The sequence below is a fragment of the Orycteropus afer genome, unplaced genomic scaffold, assembly GCF_000298275.1.
Source record: "Orycteropus afer afer isolate SDZICR_OR568_19922 unplaced genomic scaffold, OryAfe1.0 scaffold00320, whole genome shotgun sequence".
Taxonomy (NCBI): Eukaryota; Metazoa; Chordata; class Mammalia; order Tubulidentata; family Orycteropodidae; genus Orycteropus; species Orycteropus afer.
Genome location: NW_006921907.1, coordinates 3129471 through 3145700, shown reverse-complemented (window position 1 = coordinate 3145700; position 16230 = coordinate 3129471). Strand labels below are relative to the sequence as shown.

Below are 16230 nucleotides of genomic sequence, written 5' to 3'. Positions count from 1 at the left end.
TCCATCATGAGATGGGCCTTTCTGGATGGTTTGATAGAAGCTGGCTACCACTGTGAATGGTGCATCTATTCCCACGTGGAGCCCAGTGGTTTGCTCCTACATTACCAAAGGAGGCACCCTGAGCATTATGTTGACTATACGTACATGGCTACCAAACTCTGGGCTGGGCCAGACCCGTCTCCGCCCTCTCTCATGATGCCAGCTGAAGCCAAAACATACAGGTGCAGGGACTGTGTTTTTGAAGCCTCCTCCATCTGGGACATCACCAATCACTACCAAGCATTCCACCCCTGGGCCATGAATGGTGATGAGTCAGTGCTGCTAGATATCATCAAGGAGAAAGATGCTATGGAGAAGCCCATCCCCCTGTCCGAAGAGTTGGGGGGCCCTTTGAATTGTGAAAACAATATGCCCACCCCAATCCCTGAGCAGGAGGCTGAGTGCCTAGAGGATGCCAGGCTCTCCCCAGAGAAGAGCATCCAGCTTACCTCTGCCAACCCCGCCATCTCCTCCACCCCGTACCAGTGCACCGTGTGCCAGTCTGAGTACAACAACTTGCATGGCCTGCTCACCCATTATGGGAAGAAGCATCCTGGCATGAAAGTGAAGGCTGCCGACTTTGCCCAGGACATCGACATCAACCCAGGTGCTGTGTACAAATGCAGGCATTGCCCCTACATCAACACCCGCATTCACGGCGTCCTGACCCACTACCAGAAGAGACACCCATCCGTCAAGGTGACCGCTGAGGACTTTGTGCACGACGTGGAGCAGTCTGTGGACCTGTCCCAGAATGACGTGGAGGAGACGAGCAGGATTTTCAAGCAAGGGTATGGTGCCTACCGGTGCAAACTGTGTCCCTACACCCATGGCACTTTGGAGAAACTCAAAATCCACTACGAGAAGTACCATAACCAGCCTGAATTTGATGTCTTTTCCCAGTCGCCCCCGAAGCTCCCATTGTCCCTCGAGCCCGAGATAACCACTGAGGTGAGCCCCTCCCAAGTCTTGGTGACCGAGGAGGAGGTGGGAGAGGAGCCGGAATCCACGTCTCACTTCTCTGCCTCACACCTGGTCTCCCACACTGTGTTCCGGTGCCAGCTCTGCAAGTACTTCTGCTCCACGAGGAAGGGGATCGCCAGGCACTACCGCATTAAGCACAACAATGTCCGAGCCCAGCCCGAGGGCAAGAACAACCTCTTCAAGTGCGCCCTGTGTACCTACACCAACCCCATCCGCAAAGGGCTGGCCGCCCACTACCAGAAGCGCCACGACATCGACGCCTATTACACCCACTGCCTGGCCGCCTCCAGGACCATCAGCGACAAGCCCAACAAGGTGATCATCCCGTCCCCGCCCAAGGACGACTCCCCCCAGCTGAGCGAGGAGCTCCGGCGGGCAGTGGAGAAGAAAAAGTGCTCCCTGTGCTCCTTCCAGTCCTTCAGCAAGAAGGGCATCGTGTCCCATTACATGAAGCGTCACCCGGGGGTGTTCCCAAAGAAGCAGCACGCCAGCAAGTTGGGGGGCTACTTCACTGCCGTGTACGCCGACGAGCACGACAAGCCGCTGCTCCTGGAGGAAGAGGAGAGAGGCAGCTTTGAGAAAGCCGAGGTGGAAGGCGAAGCTCAGGAAGTCGAGTGGCTGCCGTTTCGCTGCATCAAGTGCTTCAGGCTCTCGTTCAGCACGGCAGAGCTACTGTGCATGCACTACACCGACCACCACAGCCGGGACCTCAAGAGGGACTTCGTCATTCTGAGCAGCGGCCCCCGCTGGCAGAACTCCACCTACCAGTGCAAGCACTGTGATAGCAAACTGCAAAGCACAGCGGACCTGACCTCACACTTGAACATTCACAATGAGGAATTCCAGAAGCGTGCCAAACGTCAGGAGAGGAGGAAACAGCTTTTGAGCAAGCAGAAATATGCAGATGGTGCTTTTGCAGATTTCAAACAAGAGAGGGTAAGGATATGTTTTGATTTCCCTTCCCCCAGGAGGCCTCTCATCACTGGTGCCCACATGCACTTCTTCGTTGCCAGCCAAACCGCTGCAGGCTTCCTAGTGACTTAGCTTGCCAGAGAGCTCAATGAGTCAATTAAGCATTTCGAGCTTGATTGTTCCCCCATTCTATGCTCACCCCACTCGGCGGTCCCAGTCCACTTCCTCCCTCCCTCTGATTGCTCCCAAGGCTCCCCCAGGGGAGGTATGGGTGGTTTCTGTGTATTTCTTTCTGCCAAGTAGCCTTATCTGAAGCCTAGTTACGGGACAACGCTTGCTTGCTTCCATAAGGCAGTTGTGGGCTGTCTCTTGGTATCAGTAGCACTGCTCAGCCATGTCTTGGTCTCCAGTGTTTGCTACATGAACCTAACATCTCCAGGAGTAGATTTTTTTTTGCAAGAAGGTCATTAATGGCGTAGCTATGCAACGTTTCACCTGCGTAGTTGAAGCTGGTTTGAAAACCAGTTGGCAATGAAGATGAGGCTTCTACACAGAAATCATCTCTGCTCACAAGGTGTCACATACTTGGGTTCCAGAGACTTTGCGTAGTGGGCAGTGTGCTGTGACGCTGATGAATTTGTTATGTAAAAACGCTCACCTACCTATCCTTTGGTTTAACCCACTAATCTGCTTTAAAATGAATATGCTAGTAAGTGACAAGAATAAATGCCAGCTCGGAGGGAGGGCTCAGAGTACTGATGGCTACCACTGTATTTTACCAGCCTTTTGGTCACTTAGAAGAGGTGCCAAAGATCAAGGAGAGGAAAGTGGTGGGCTACAAGTGTAAATTCTGTGTGGAAGTGCACCCGACGCTTCGAGCCATCTGCAACCACCTCCGGAAGCATGTCCAGTACGGCAGCGTCCCGGCCGTGTCTGCCGCCGTGAAGGTGAGAACTCTGAAGGTCTGGATGAACATTCTTGTGTGCCAGCGAGCCCAGTTACTTATTAACGCCACTGCTTCAAGCCACTCACCAGAGAGAGTCTCAGAATGCGGGCATTCCTGAGCTTGGCTTGGCTTGGCTTGTTTTGATTTCTTTGCAGGTTGGACCTTCCTCGGCTTCCCGTTCAAGGGAAGGTTGCATTTCCATCTGGCTTCCACCCACGTGGATAGTTGGGAGACAGAAGGCCCGGGCCCCTCTCTCGGTGCCGGAGGCTGCTGGCCGTCCTTGTGCTCTGCATTTGATGCCGTTAGGTGTTCGCTGGAGCTTTTGAGAGCCGTCAAGTGGGTTCTGTTCTGTCATCTGCTCCTCCCACTGCCTCCCTTCTTCCTATCCTCATCTGGCTGAGGGTGCCCAGTGCCCAGGAGAAGCCGCCTTTTCCTTCTCATCCTGGACAAGTTCAGGAACTTCCGTTCTGTTGCATTTTACATCCTCTGGGGCGTACGAATGATGTTCAATGGAAAACTGAAAGCCTTCAAGTCAGAGTTGACCCTGAGTGTCCGTTGCCCTGGTTTGTCTTCTCCAACCCTCTCTCTTTATGTTGCTGACAAGTGCCTCCCCTCTTTGCCCTGACCTTTAACAGTTTTGAGCACCGTGATCCTCAGAGCAGTCAGTGTTTCCGTTTCTCACCCAGCTGCCGTCCAGGGTGTTGCTAAGCTTTTAACCGTTCTGAGCACAGAAGTTAGTTCAGGGCTTTACACCTTCCCTCTGGGCGAAGGACTGCGTTTCTGTCATCTGCCCTTCTTGCGCTTGCTTCCAGTTCAGTGTTGAGGGAATCGTTCTGCTTTTCCTCATTAAGGACTAAAGCCTTCTGCCTGTGGGCCGAGCAGTACAGCTCACGGGATCGCAGCAGTCAGCTTCTTCCACTCTGCTGTGGTGTGTCCCAGGCTGAGTGCGGGAGTCACACCAGGGAGGGACAGCAGCTCTGCCCATGAAGTGGTAAAAGGGCCAACTAGAAAACTGGATGATGGCAAATCAGGCCAATCCTGAATTTTCTGCATTGATTATATACAACTTTGGATCAAGGGGTGAAGTCATTGGCTATGGGGTGCAGGTGAGAGGAGGGCACAGGGGACGTGAATCTTTGGCTTTACTTGTCAGATGATTCCTCAGAGCTCCTAAATACCAAAACTTGTCCTGCTTTTCTCTTCCTCCCTCTCTCTCTTCTGAGCCATAACTGTAACCCAACTCTATGCCAGTTCGGGTGAATTTTCTTCTTAGGATGGGTGATAAGCGAGTGACCTGTCTTCAAGGGGAAGAACCCCTCACTCTCATTTCCCAGGCAATAGTGAAATTTGTGCAGATATGTTGCCCTAAAAACTCTACCACTGATGAAGACTGGACATCAGATTTGCCCTTCCTGCAGATGGAGCCAGAGAGGCAGGGAGGAAGCTTGGACAGGAAGTGCTGATGAGTTTGGGAGAATGAAGGGAAAGGATGAGAGTTGGGGCAGTGACGATGGATATTTATTTTGTTGGTGGGGCATGTGTGTGTGTGTGGTTCTCTTAGCAGGAGGCTGAAGACCCTTCCCATTTGTTCCTGGATGGATTGGAAGCAGCCAAAGATGCCAGTGGCACCCTGGTGGACCGGGTGGATGGTGAACTCTGCTTGCTTGATGGAATGTTGGAGGATGAAACCCGGCCGGGGGGATACCATTGTAGTCAATGTGACAGAGTCCTGATGTCCATGCAGGGGCTGCGTTCTCATGAGAGGAGCCATCTGGCCCTGGCCATGTTTACCCGCGAGGACAAGTACAGCTGCCAGTATTGCTCCTTTGTTTCTGCTTTCAGGCACAAGTAAGTGCTATTGGGTGGTTGCACTTGGTAATTGGGAGGAAGTGTCACGTAGAAAGGAGAGGATGTGAGCTGGGGCAATGACACTGGATATTTATTATTATTATGTTCGTGAGGCGTGTGTGTGTATGTGTGTGTGTGTGTCTGTCTGTCTGTCTCAACAGGAGGCAGGTGTCAAATAGAAGGCCGCTAAGCTACAGCTGGTGAAGCTTGGAGGAGTCAAAAGGCCCCAATTACGGTTCATACAGGCTGTTAAATTTGAACTATGTTATCTAGCGCCTCATCACCTCATCTGTAAAAGGGGACCACAAACAGTAGATTATTTGGATGACGTTCCAAAACAAACAAATGGGTTGCTGTTGAGTCAAATGCCGTTACACTTGGCAAATACAGGCGTTTTGTAAATGAGGATGGTAGGCATTGTGAGGATCGATGCAGGGGAGGTCCAGGGTACAGATGAGTTTACTGATTGTCTGTCACACATCATCATTTGAGGAAGTAAGGTTCCATTTGGGAAACTGAATTACGAATAAGGTAAGATTAGGACTGTTAGCCCATGTGAGCAAGCAATCATTGCTTGTTAGTTTGAAAAAGACCATGAAAGGTAAGAAAGTCTGTGGATGCCGGAGAGTTGCTTGAAGTACAGGGAGAGGTGTTGGCCCCTTTGGAATTGTCAGTTCGGGGTGTGGGATAGGTATGCAAGGCTTTGGGGGAGTGAGGTGATAGGGTAGTTTTGAAAACAACCTTTTATTGCCTTTTTCTTCCAGCTGTACAAAGGAGATAAATATTCAGTGATGTATTCTGACATTCTTGGAAAGAGGGTGATTGATTGTCAGACTGACAGGTTGTTTACGTTTATGATAATTGGGAATAAATGAAGGACTGTTCACTTCTCAAAAAAGATCCAGGGCAAGTTAGTGGCTGTTGAAAGGCAGGAGGAGGCAGTGTTTCTACGGAGGTTAGGCTTCGTTGTAAACTCTTCATTTATACGGAGCCTAATCATCTCATCTTTGTCGTCAGACCCATGCACCAGCATAAAACTTAGGTGGTTCTCTTCCATTCGGTAACTGTTTGTGGAACAGCTTCTATCACGTTGTCGGACACACGGTAGAACCTCAATAAATAGTTGTGAATTAAGGAACGTAGCCTGTGCCAGGCACGGTGCTAGAAGATGTGGAGGAATCTAAAGATGAATGGGAATGATCTATGATCTAAGAGAATTTAGGGTATAGTCGTGGTATAAAACAAGAACACAAATGACTTGGCAAAATATGGTATGTATCTTTAAGAGTATCAATAAAAATAATCATAAAGTTTCAAAGAAGGGAAGTGTTACGTCCTCTTTGGAAAAGTCAGGAAGGTCTTATAGAATGGGGAGCATTTGAGTCAAGTCTCCAAGTAGGAAGATGATGTTGCTGCTGGCTGCTGTCAGGTCAGCCCTTAATTCAAGTGACTCCGTCACAATGGGAGAGAACACTGGTGGTCTTGGGCCAGCCCTGTGATTGGCTGTGGCTTGGCCCGTCATTATCTGTAGTTCTCACAGGCTGGAACTAGATCTCAGGCTCTCCGAGTCAGCTTTCGTCGGGAAGCTCACCGAAGCCCGTCCTGCATCCTGACAACACGCAGGCCCTCTGTCGGCGTGGGGACAGTGCGTGAGGTGCAGTCGCTGGGAGTGGGACCTGGATGTCCCACCTGGGAAGTGAGAGTTCTGCCACTGAGGCCACAGTTTAGAAAGGACATAAGGGGTGGAGAGGAACAGGGAAGAACAAAAGCCTGAGGAGAGTTGGAGGCTCATTTGGGGACAGGCTGATGCAGTTTTTACTAAACCTTAAGTTAGTTACCTGTGAAGAATCATGAAAGAAAAAGTCTGAATACTTAAGTTGATACCATATTTGGAGACTTTGAATGCCAGGAATTAGGGCTTTATAATCAATATTGACGAAAGGATGACTCTGATGAGTAAAATGATTGCTAACATGTTTTGACCCTTATTATGTGCCAGGTTCTGTGCTAAGCACCTTAAAGTATTAAGTATCTCATTTTTGGGTCAAAACATCCTTATTAGGTATAGTCTCATGATCTCCATTCTATGGATAAGAAAATGAAGTTTGGAAAGGTTAGGTAACTTTCCCAAGGTTACGTAGCTTATAGGTGATAGTGGGGATTGTAACTGAGGCAGTCTGACTCCTTAGCCTGTGCTTTTGAGTTGAAAACAGGAGGAGAGAGGTGCAATCAGGACACAGTTATAGTGGCTGATCAGAGAAGTTAGGATGGGACTTTGGGAATGGTTGGATGAATCAAGGTCTGCCTAATTTGGAGAAATTGATTTAGTATAGGGAATGAGGGATGAAATAGACTACAGATTTGGAGTCTGGTTGACTGGGAGAATGGTAGTGCCATTTATAGAAACAAGGAAATGAAGAAGAAAATTTGTTTGAGAGGAAAAAATGGTGGGTTTGTTTAAGGCTGATCGAGTCGAAGATAATAGCATGGATGTCCCTGAGGACATCCAGAGGGAGTTGTCCACAGGCAGTTGAAAACGCTGCTTTGGAGTGCAGGAGGGAGTTCAGCGGTCAGTGGTCAGTAGTAGCCTTCTCATCTGAGTCATCAGCAATGAGATTTAGTTCTCTGAGGTACTGATACCAGAGGCGGATGACCCAGAAAGGAAGGTAAGCACAGGCATACTTGTGCTTACTTATAATCTGTAGCAAAGTGTGACATGTTTTTCACGACAGATTAGTAAGTAAACACAGGTAAGCCTATGCTGACCTTGCTTATCGATGGTGCTCTGTACCTGTCGGGAGCTAAATGTGAATAGAGGCTTTACTTCTATAGGAAGGTGCTGTGGGGTTAGGATAGAGACACATGGCAGCCGTACCTAGAAGCAGAATCTTTGAAAAGATAAAAAGAATGTGAAATTGTTCACTACAAATCAGTGAGTAAGCAGCAGTAAGACTATGCTTATCTTGCTTATTGAGTAATCTGACAATGACTGATACAAACTACAACTTCCTACCCCTTGTTTGATAGATTTATTATTTATTAGACTCATAATTATTGTGTAACGCTGCGGGTTCATAATTACTAATAACTTCCTTTTAAGTTGCTTCTGTGAAGGCTGATTTACAGCAAACACGGTTGTGTTTATCAGAGGGATGGGGAGCCGTTTCGAGGGCATGAGGTTTAGGATGTTCTTGAATGTCATTAAATCTTTTTGTGCCTCCATATTTTTGTAGATGTTAGGAACAAGAGAGCCCACTGCAAGTAAGTCATTCTCTTTGAAACCTCCCTTCCTCACTGTAGTGTGCACAATGAAAGCTGTAAGGGGTGGGGGATGGTGAGCCATTTGTAAATGCAGTGTTTTTCTGAATTCCTATTCTTTCTTTTTTGGAATAAGTTAAAGAATTAATTGGAATGTAGCCCTCGCTTACTCAGTGGGCCGCCTGAATTCACCTCTTACTTTTTCTTTGGATGGTCCTTTCCAGTTACTAGGAGGTTGTGTTCTGGAGAAGGGATTATGGGTCTACTGTGCCCTGTCACCACTACCATATCTCAACCCAAAAAGATCCCTTGATCTCATCTGTTAGCATCCCCTCTTTTTGGAGTAGGTACAACTCTTGCCAGTGTTTTTAATTTCTATTTTCATTTATTATTATTGTGTGTGTGTGAGAGAGGGTGATCATTGGGAGAGTCACAGATGACTTTAACAGCTTCTAGTTGGGATTCCTGGAGAAGGGCAATAAGGCAATGTGCAGTTTTTGATCCTGTTATTCTCTTGTTTTTTTTTTTGCCCTCTGCTTCCAGTTTGGATCGCCATATGCAAACCCACCACGGACACCATAAACCATTCCGATGCAAACTCTGCTCCTTCAAGTCCTCCTATAACAGCCGGCTGAAAACGCATATACTCAAAGCTCATGCTGGTGAGTGGGTGTGGTGGTGCATACGTTCTTAGCACCCTGTGAGTTTGAACCCTAATGGTCTTTATTGGGTAAAATTGTTTACTATGAGCTCATGCTCTACAAATGAAGTAAGAAGTTATTCCTGAGCTGACTCTCTGTTTAGTACATTTTAACCTAATAAAGGAGATCACCAGAAGCCAAAACAGTAGACAGCCCATGTCATGCTGTTAGAATTCGGCTGTTTGATTTTTTAAAGAAATTTCTAAATTACCTATCCTTTCTAATGGAAATGCAGAGATTTCTTTATCCACTAGTAAGATTCCTAATTAAACTGAAGTTACAATCTCAAGGAGGTGCTAAAAGGACAATGAAACTCAAGATGTGAGAGATTTCTCACATGACTGCCTGCCCTTAGATACATTTTCTTGGAGCAGATAAGAGATGACTTTGGGTCATGAATGGCCAGGAGCTATGCTGATCTCTGTTGTTCCATCTTAGCGCTCACCTTATAAACGCTGTTTATATACCAGGCTCTGCATTGAAACCAAAACCAAACCCATTGCCATTGAGTCAGTCCCAGCACCTGGTGACCTCATGTGTTACCGAGTAGAACCGTTTCCTAGGGTTTTCTTGACTATAATCTTAAGGAAAACCAGGGCTTTCTTGTGCTGTGACGCTGGTTGGGTTTAAACCACCAACCTTGAGTTTAGTAGTCGAGCACAAACTATTTGCACCACCTAGGACCTGAAGTATGGAATATTCATCATCTTACTTAATGTAGCCATGACAGTCCTGGGAAGTAATGATTATTACTATCATCCTAACTTTCAGATGAAATACAGGGACTTAGAATTAAATGACCTACTCAAGGCTACATAGCTCCTTTATTAAGAATTTGACTTTAGAACAAAAACCCACATCCTTTTGGTTGACAATATACTGTCTTCTTTCTTTTCTCTTCTTCTTTGCATATGGTAAAGAGCTCTGGTGGTGTAGGTGTTAAGGCATTTGGCTGCTGATCAAAAGGTTAGTAGTTTGAACCCACCAGTCATTCCATGGAAGAAAAGTGGGGCAGTCTGCTTCTATAAAGATGTATAGCCTTGGAACCCAGTGCGTGGCTCCACGAGTCACAGTCGACACAAATGGCAGTGAGTTTGGTTTTTGGTTGCATATGGCAAAGGATGCATGATAACCTGTTCTCTTGCCCATGGATAGCTACTCAGAGGTAAGCCAGGAGAAGAATAAGGCATGAGGTAGGAAAGGCAGTGGGGGGTGGCTTGGGAGCCTCCCCATGATGCTCTTAGTCACTTTCAGAAGCCTGTTTCAGCAGCAGCCTTGGCCATCTTAAAGGTCTGGACCACTGAGAGGAACTTAGGTCAAGCTGAAAGGGAAATTAGGAGAAAAGGCTCAGAACACCTAGTTACACTATCAGAGGTCCTTCCGGAAATCAGATCTCCCCCCTAAGTTTCCTCCGCAGGGGTATTTCCCACCAAGATTCTCCTGTCTCATACGCTAGCTTCTCTGTGTGTTGCACCCTCATTTTAACAGCATTATGAAAATGGCACAGAACCTGGGTTCTTCCCTTTTGCCATCTCTGGAAACGTGGTCTTCTCTTAACCTGCCTCGTAAGTGGGGGGTCCTGTTGAACTGGGTATATTCTCTTAGTGAAATTACCAAAGCCTGCCCAGCTGCTCCCAAACCCCACTTGGAATGGGACAGGAACATAGCTCTATAGGCTTTCCTCTTTTCTGTTTGTATTTTTATATCTCCAGGGAAATTCTGCTGAAGGATATGGAGGGGGTGGCTTCAGGGTTCAAACCCCTCTTTTCTAACTTGTGTATATTGTAAATTATTCAGCTGGGACACCATCCTGGTCAGTTTTTCCCATAGGCTTCAGCCTTGTCAGAAGCACTTTTACCAGTGGAGTTGACTAAATGATTTGGCCTGTGGGAAGGACTTTGTTAGAACACCAGAGGCTGCACGTGGACTCCAGGGCACTGAGCTTGAGTTTATGTTCTTAGAGTGACTGAGCATACTGGCGTCCTGCGCTTTCTGGCTGGTGAGAAGGAAGCATCCAGTGAGAGAGAGTGGGAGTCACACAAAATCAGTTCTCTACACAACCTGGAATCTTGGTCTCCATGGACATGGCTCTTACCCAGTAAGAGTGGCTTGGCTAGGCAACAGCTTGTCTTTTTCTAAAAGACTCTTGATTAGCCTTGTCTGTTCTAACTAAAAAAAAAACCAAACTCACTGCTATTGAGTTGGATCTGACTCATAGCGATCCCCCCTTGGGTTTCTGAGGCGGTATCACTATAGAAGTAGATTGCCCAACCTTCCTTCCAAGGAGTGGCTGGTGCGTTTGAACTGCCAGCCTTCTGGTTGGCAGTCAGATGCCTTAGGCAGTATGCCACCAGAGCTCCTAGTCTATTCTAGATGGATTATTTTATTTTAAAGATTCAAAAGTACTACGATCTAACCAAATAATCTGCGTCTGAATTCTTTCTCAGGTTTTGCTACTCACAGCCACCTAAGAAGGTTCATGCAGCCAAGTTTACATTCAAAAAATGAAAACCAGAGAAAGGATAGCAGGTGGTGGTGGTGGTGCCGTGGAGTTGGCTCTGACTCAGTGAGACCTTATGTAAACAGAACGAAACGTTACCTGGTCCTGCGTGCCATCTTCACGGTCTTTGATAGGTTTGAACCCATTGTTGCAGCTGTTCTGTCAGTTCATCTCGTTGAGGGTTTCTCTCGTTTTCATTGACCTACTTCATCAACACGATGTTGTTTTCTAGTGACTGGTCTTTCCTCATGATGTACCCCAAGTCAGTGAGCTGAAGTCTTGCCAACCTTGCTTCTAAGGAGCATTCTTGTATTGCTTCTAAGACTGGCTTGTGGGTTCTTCTGACCCTCCACGGTATATTCAGTACTCCTCACCAACACCACAATTCAAATGCATCCGGTGGTGGTGGAAATACCACTGTTGACTGCCCAACATTGTACTGCAACTACAATGAGATGGTTGGGAGTATGGCTCCTCTGTTCTGTCTTAATCTGTAGAATGTTATGTAGTTCAGGGTTTTCCGTAGGTTTTTTTTCCCCCCAGGGCTTTCTTGGCCAGGCAAGTTCTGGGTGTCATCAGTGGTGAGTAGGGGGCTTAATGCAGAACTTGAGAGGCTGGGCTTACTTCACATGTGAACCATTTAGTGATGTGTTCAGGGTGGGAGGCAGTACCAGTTTCAGCTGGTGAACAGCAAGGTCAGAGATTCAACTTCTGATTCCTGTAGTTTTGTTTCAGTCTGTAAACCACCAGTTCTGATCTCCTTTGAGTTTCACTGGTACATGAAAACTTTCTCTCTGAAGAGTCATCCTCTCTTCTCCTCTTTTTCCTTTCTTCTCTGAGTTTTAGATTTAACCTTAAAAATAAATTTTTAAAAGTAAACATAAGAAATGAGAGAAGAAATATAGTCAGTCATCCATAGTCTTGTCATTTAAAGACTACAGTTGTTAACATTTGGTATATTTCTTTTTAACATCGGGATTATAATTTGAAATACACCTTTTCTATGTATTTATAATTTTCCATGTTAGAACAGACTCTTCAAGAATTAATTTTAATGCAGTGATAGTTCATCAGAAGGGTATGCCCACATCTACTTAATCATTTCCTATGGTTGGGAACTTAGGTTATGTCATGCATTTTTCAAGCATAAATAATGCATATTTATAAATAAAACTTTCTGTGTACTAAAGGATATTTTCTTGTCAGAAGTAGAATGATTGAGTCCAAGTCATGAACATAAGTTATTGTTACATAGAGCAGAACTGATTTCTGAATGACCATAGCAGCGTCTGTCTGTCCAACAACACCTACATGCCTGTATCACAAAATGTCATTAATTTAAGCCGACTCTGGTAAAGGTAGGTCACACCCTCACTTCATTTGGTCACTGTGATCTGTATTTCACTGCTACGAACAAAAACTGGGAGAAAACAAAACAAAACCCCTAATTTTTACTTAACTCTTTATTGAAGACTATTGGGGATGCACACACAGGTTTGCACATACGCACCTTTCCTCGTCAGCTGGGGAAGTGATATATTTTTTACTACCTCTGTACTATTGGTTAGCTGGGGAAGTGATGCTTTGTGCTGAGGTTTGAGAGCTTGTCCAAAATAAAAATCAGAGGATGAGTGAGGTGGAAGTGAAGAGGGGGAGTAGCACGACAGAGCTCCCACTGAGTGACTCCGTGCTTGACGGACCCTTGGGAATGAGAATTGAGCAGGTTACTTTTTGCAGATGATAAAAAGGCAACCTTGTACTAAAATTGGCAGGGTCATTTCTAAGTATGGAGGCAGGGAAAGAGGTAGAGAAAACTTACGTGAAGAAAGTATTATAGACATCTGAATTCCACTCCCTGTTGGGGAATCAAGCTACAGCCTCACCCATAAGTAGAGCGTGAAGTGAAAAGGGACCAGATGTTGATTGTGGTGCTGACTGAAAGGCCTTAATCCCAAGGAGGAGCACTGTGGTTGTGGGAACAGGTGAGTATTATCTGTGATGGTTCCTAGGCCTAGAAGCATGGGCAGAACATCCACACTCTCTGGGGCACAAGTGAATGAATTAACCATGTTATTTTGTTCTCCACTCCCCCACCCCACCTCACCTTTTACCTCTTCCCCCCTTTTCCTGCCCTGTTCCTCACCATCACCTTCTTGCAGGTGAACATGCGTACAAGTGTTCTTGGTGCTCGTTTTCCACCATGACCATCAGCCAGTTGAAGGAACACTCCCTCAAGGTCCACGGGAAAGCCCTGACCCTCCCTAGACCGCGAATCGTCAGTCTCCTGTCCTCACACTCCCACCACTCCTCTCAGAAAGCTGCCCCGGGTGAAGAGGTGGAAGACTCCAATGGTAAAAATGGGCTCCTGAGTCAGAAGTCACCTCCTGGGGCTGCGGTGGGCTGGGGTTTAAGGGGAAGGAACTTACTAATTCTTTCTTGTCTGAGACTCGTCCACAAAAAACGTGGTTGTTCAAATGAAGGAAGAAATGTGGGCAGGTGGACAGCATGCAAGTTGGAGTTGGAAGGTGAATGCGGTGATAGTCTGTTGTGTGGCCAAACGTGTCTATACTTGTGTTAACGTGCTCAGCTGCTGACAGAAAGGTTAGAGGTGTTTTCTAAGAGGTACCTGGGGAAAAAAGGCCTGATGATGTGCTTCTGAGAATCAGCCATTGGAAACTATGGAGCACAGTTCTGCTCTGACACACGTAGGGTTACCATGAGTCAAGATTGAGCTGATGGCAGTTGATTTGGTTTGTTGATGTACCTGTGTGACATACGAGCATAGACTGGCATAGCTTGTGGGAAGAGTACGTGGTATGTGATGGATTAGTTGGACATTGCCACTATGGTTTCAAGAAAGAAAACAAAAGGAATACTGTGTTGATTTATTTCTTTACCTGTATCCTATCTTGTTCTGAAAAGTACACATGTGAAGTATTTGGGGTGCTGGCTCTGTAAGTTAACCTCACACAGTTCAGAGTTAGGAATGGAAAGGGTGAATGAGTGAGGAAAGCGGGTCGGATTGTGTCGTGTGGTGTCTTTTGGGTAACATAGTGCTTTCTTATAGATGAAGGATGTGGAGGAAGCATCAGTTGGGTGGACCGTTGAACTGCTCAGTCTTGGGGCTGTGTGGTTAGATGCTTAGGGAGGACATCTGCAGAATCTGAAATGAGTAGAAGGCTTTACAGCAGCTCTGTATGCTTGAATCCTCAGCAGCACTGGGAAGCCTTTGTGTCGCCCTGGGTTGACTACTTCCTCGGCCAGGGAACGGCCTGTCTCTCAACAGGTACTCTTAGATTTTGGGGAGGAATTTAAAACCCATTGCCATTGAATACATTGATTCCATAGGGTTTCCAAGGCTGTAGATCTTTACAGGATCAGACTGCCTCATCTTTCTCCCACAGAGTGGCTGGTGGGTTCAAACTGCCAACCTTTTGGTTAGCAGCCGAATGCTCTAACCACTGCACCATCAGAGCTCCTTTGGGAGGACCGTAGTGAATTGGCAAGGAAGTTCATAGATCCTTTGTAACAAAGACCTGGATTTGAATACTTGTGTTTCTCTGGGTACCTACTTCCCTACATCCAAATGTAAAATGGGATAACCATATTTCTCGCAACAGATTATTGTGAAAGATGAATGAGAAAAGGTATATGTGTGAAATGCCTGATACAACATGAGACACACAATAGATAAATTTAGTAAGTGGTAGCTTTATCCCTGTGATTTTCTTCTTTTGGCTACAATTTTGGCCTTCAGGACCACATGTGACAAAAAAATTTTGGGGATATTTAAAAGTTTAAGAAGAGATAACTGTAGGTTCTGAAAATCTGAAGATCCCAGCTAGTCAGCATGGTCTAATTATCAGATTATCAGACAATAAATAATCTATTCATAGAGTCTGTAAGCTGGTACCTAGGAGGACATGGAAAGCTAAGTCCTGAGGTTAAACTGCCTCTATGGAGTTATAGAACCAGGTAGCCTTTCCTCTGCAAAGTGTCATTTCTTCCTGGCTTTCTGGTCTTGAAGGATATCTGTTTAACAAAGAAAGCTAGTTACCATGGCTGTGACTTGCAGTGAATGTAGCAGCTCACTGTCTTCTTGGCTGTCATGTTGTAGTAATTTGAAATGTGGGAGAAAGCCTTTATTTTTCCCTCCAGAAAAGCTGTCTCATACCTATTAGTGGGATGAGTGTAAGGGCCAGAACATGTCCCCTTCTCACCTTGGAATTCTGTTCACTGGGCAAGATTTGTATCTTGAGGGCAAAATGAAATTTGACCCCAACTGTAAGATCTTTATGAACAAGACTATTAATTAAGACTTTCACCTGAAGTGGAGCTAAACCCGGGAAGCCTTTGGGGTGAAATGGATTCAGCCAAACACCTTTTCCAGCCAAGGCTTTTCCTGGGATATTCCTCTCCATGTCGTATTCCTCTCCATGTCATACCTTCTTTTTCTTGTGTCCTTCTGCCTTGAAAGATGGGTCTCAGTCTTAGCTCATGAGAATCCCACACATCGCTCACTGCTTGGATCCCCTTCCTCTGGCTGACTGCTAAGAAGAGTTCGGTAGACTTCATTACCCTACCTCTGCCGAGACCTGCACTATGCACAGAAGAATCAGAAATGAATACAGTACCGGCAGTCTCTGGGTTGCTAACGTCCAGTACATACAGGATGTCCATTATGTATAACCCCTAGTTACAAACCAACCCAACCCCCAAAAGCTTTTATCTTAAAAATTTGAGATACATACAGTAATTCGTAATAACAAATGAGTGCTACTTTGTGATGGGCATCAAAACATTGTAGTTTTATTCCTGTATTATTATGTTAAAGATGTTTTAGTGTATCTGAATATTTTAGTGGTTCCATGCATGGAAAGAAACACTATATACTGTATACTGAAACAAACATGACTGACTAATGTTAGTCAGGATCCCTGTACCTAACTGTTCCTAATTACATGGTCGACTTAAACAGACTTAGGACCAGAACTCGTTAATAATGCAGTGACTACCTGCACCATCAGGTGCCTCAGGGAGCT

At 46.0% G+C, this 16230-nt stretch overlaps 1 protein-coding gene across 1 annotated transcript in view; it reads left to right on the top strand.

Moving 5' to 3' along the window:
* The window catches only part of ZNF462 (zinc finger protein 462), a 95513-nt gene that overhangs the window by 3899 nt on the left and 75384 nt on the right, over positions 1 to 16230 (top strand). Inside the window, exons 3-7 of the mRNA XM_042782441.1 lie at positions 1 to 1959; positions 2718 to 2882; positions 4626 to 4729; positions 8531 to 8649; positions 13348 to 13539. Of these exons, the coding sequence (XP_042638375.1) occupies positions 1 to 1959; positions 2718 to 2882; positions 4626 to 4729; positions 8531 to 8649; positions 13348 to 13539 (2539 nt within the window). The remainder of the gene's footprint in view (positions 1960 to 2717; positions 2883 to 4625; positions 4730 to 8530; positions 8650 to 13347; positions 13540 to 16230) is intronic.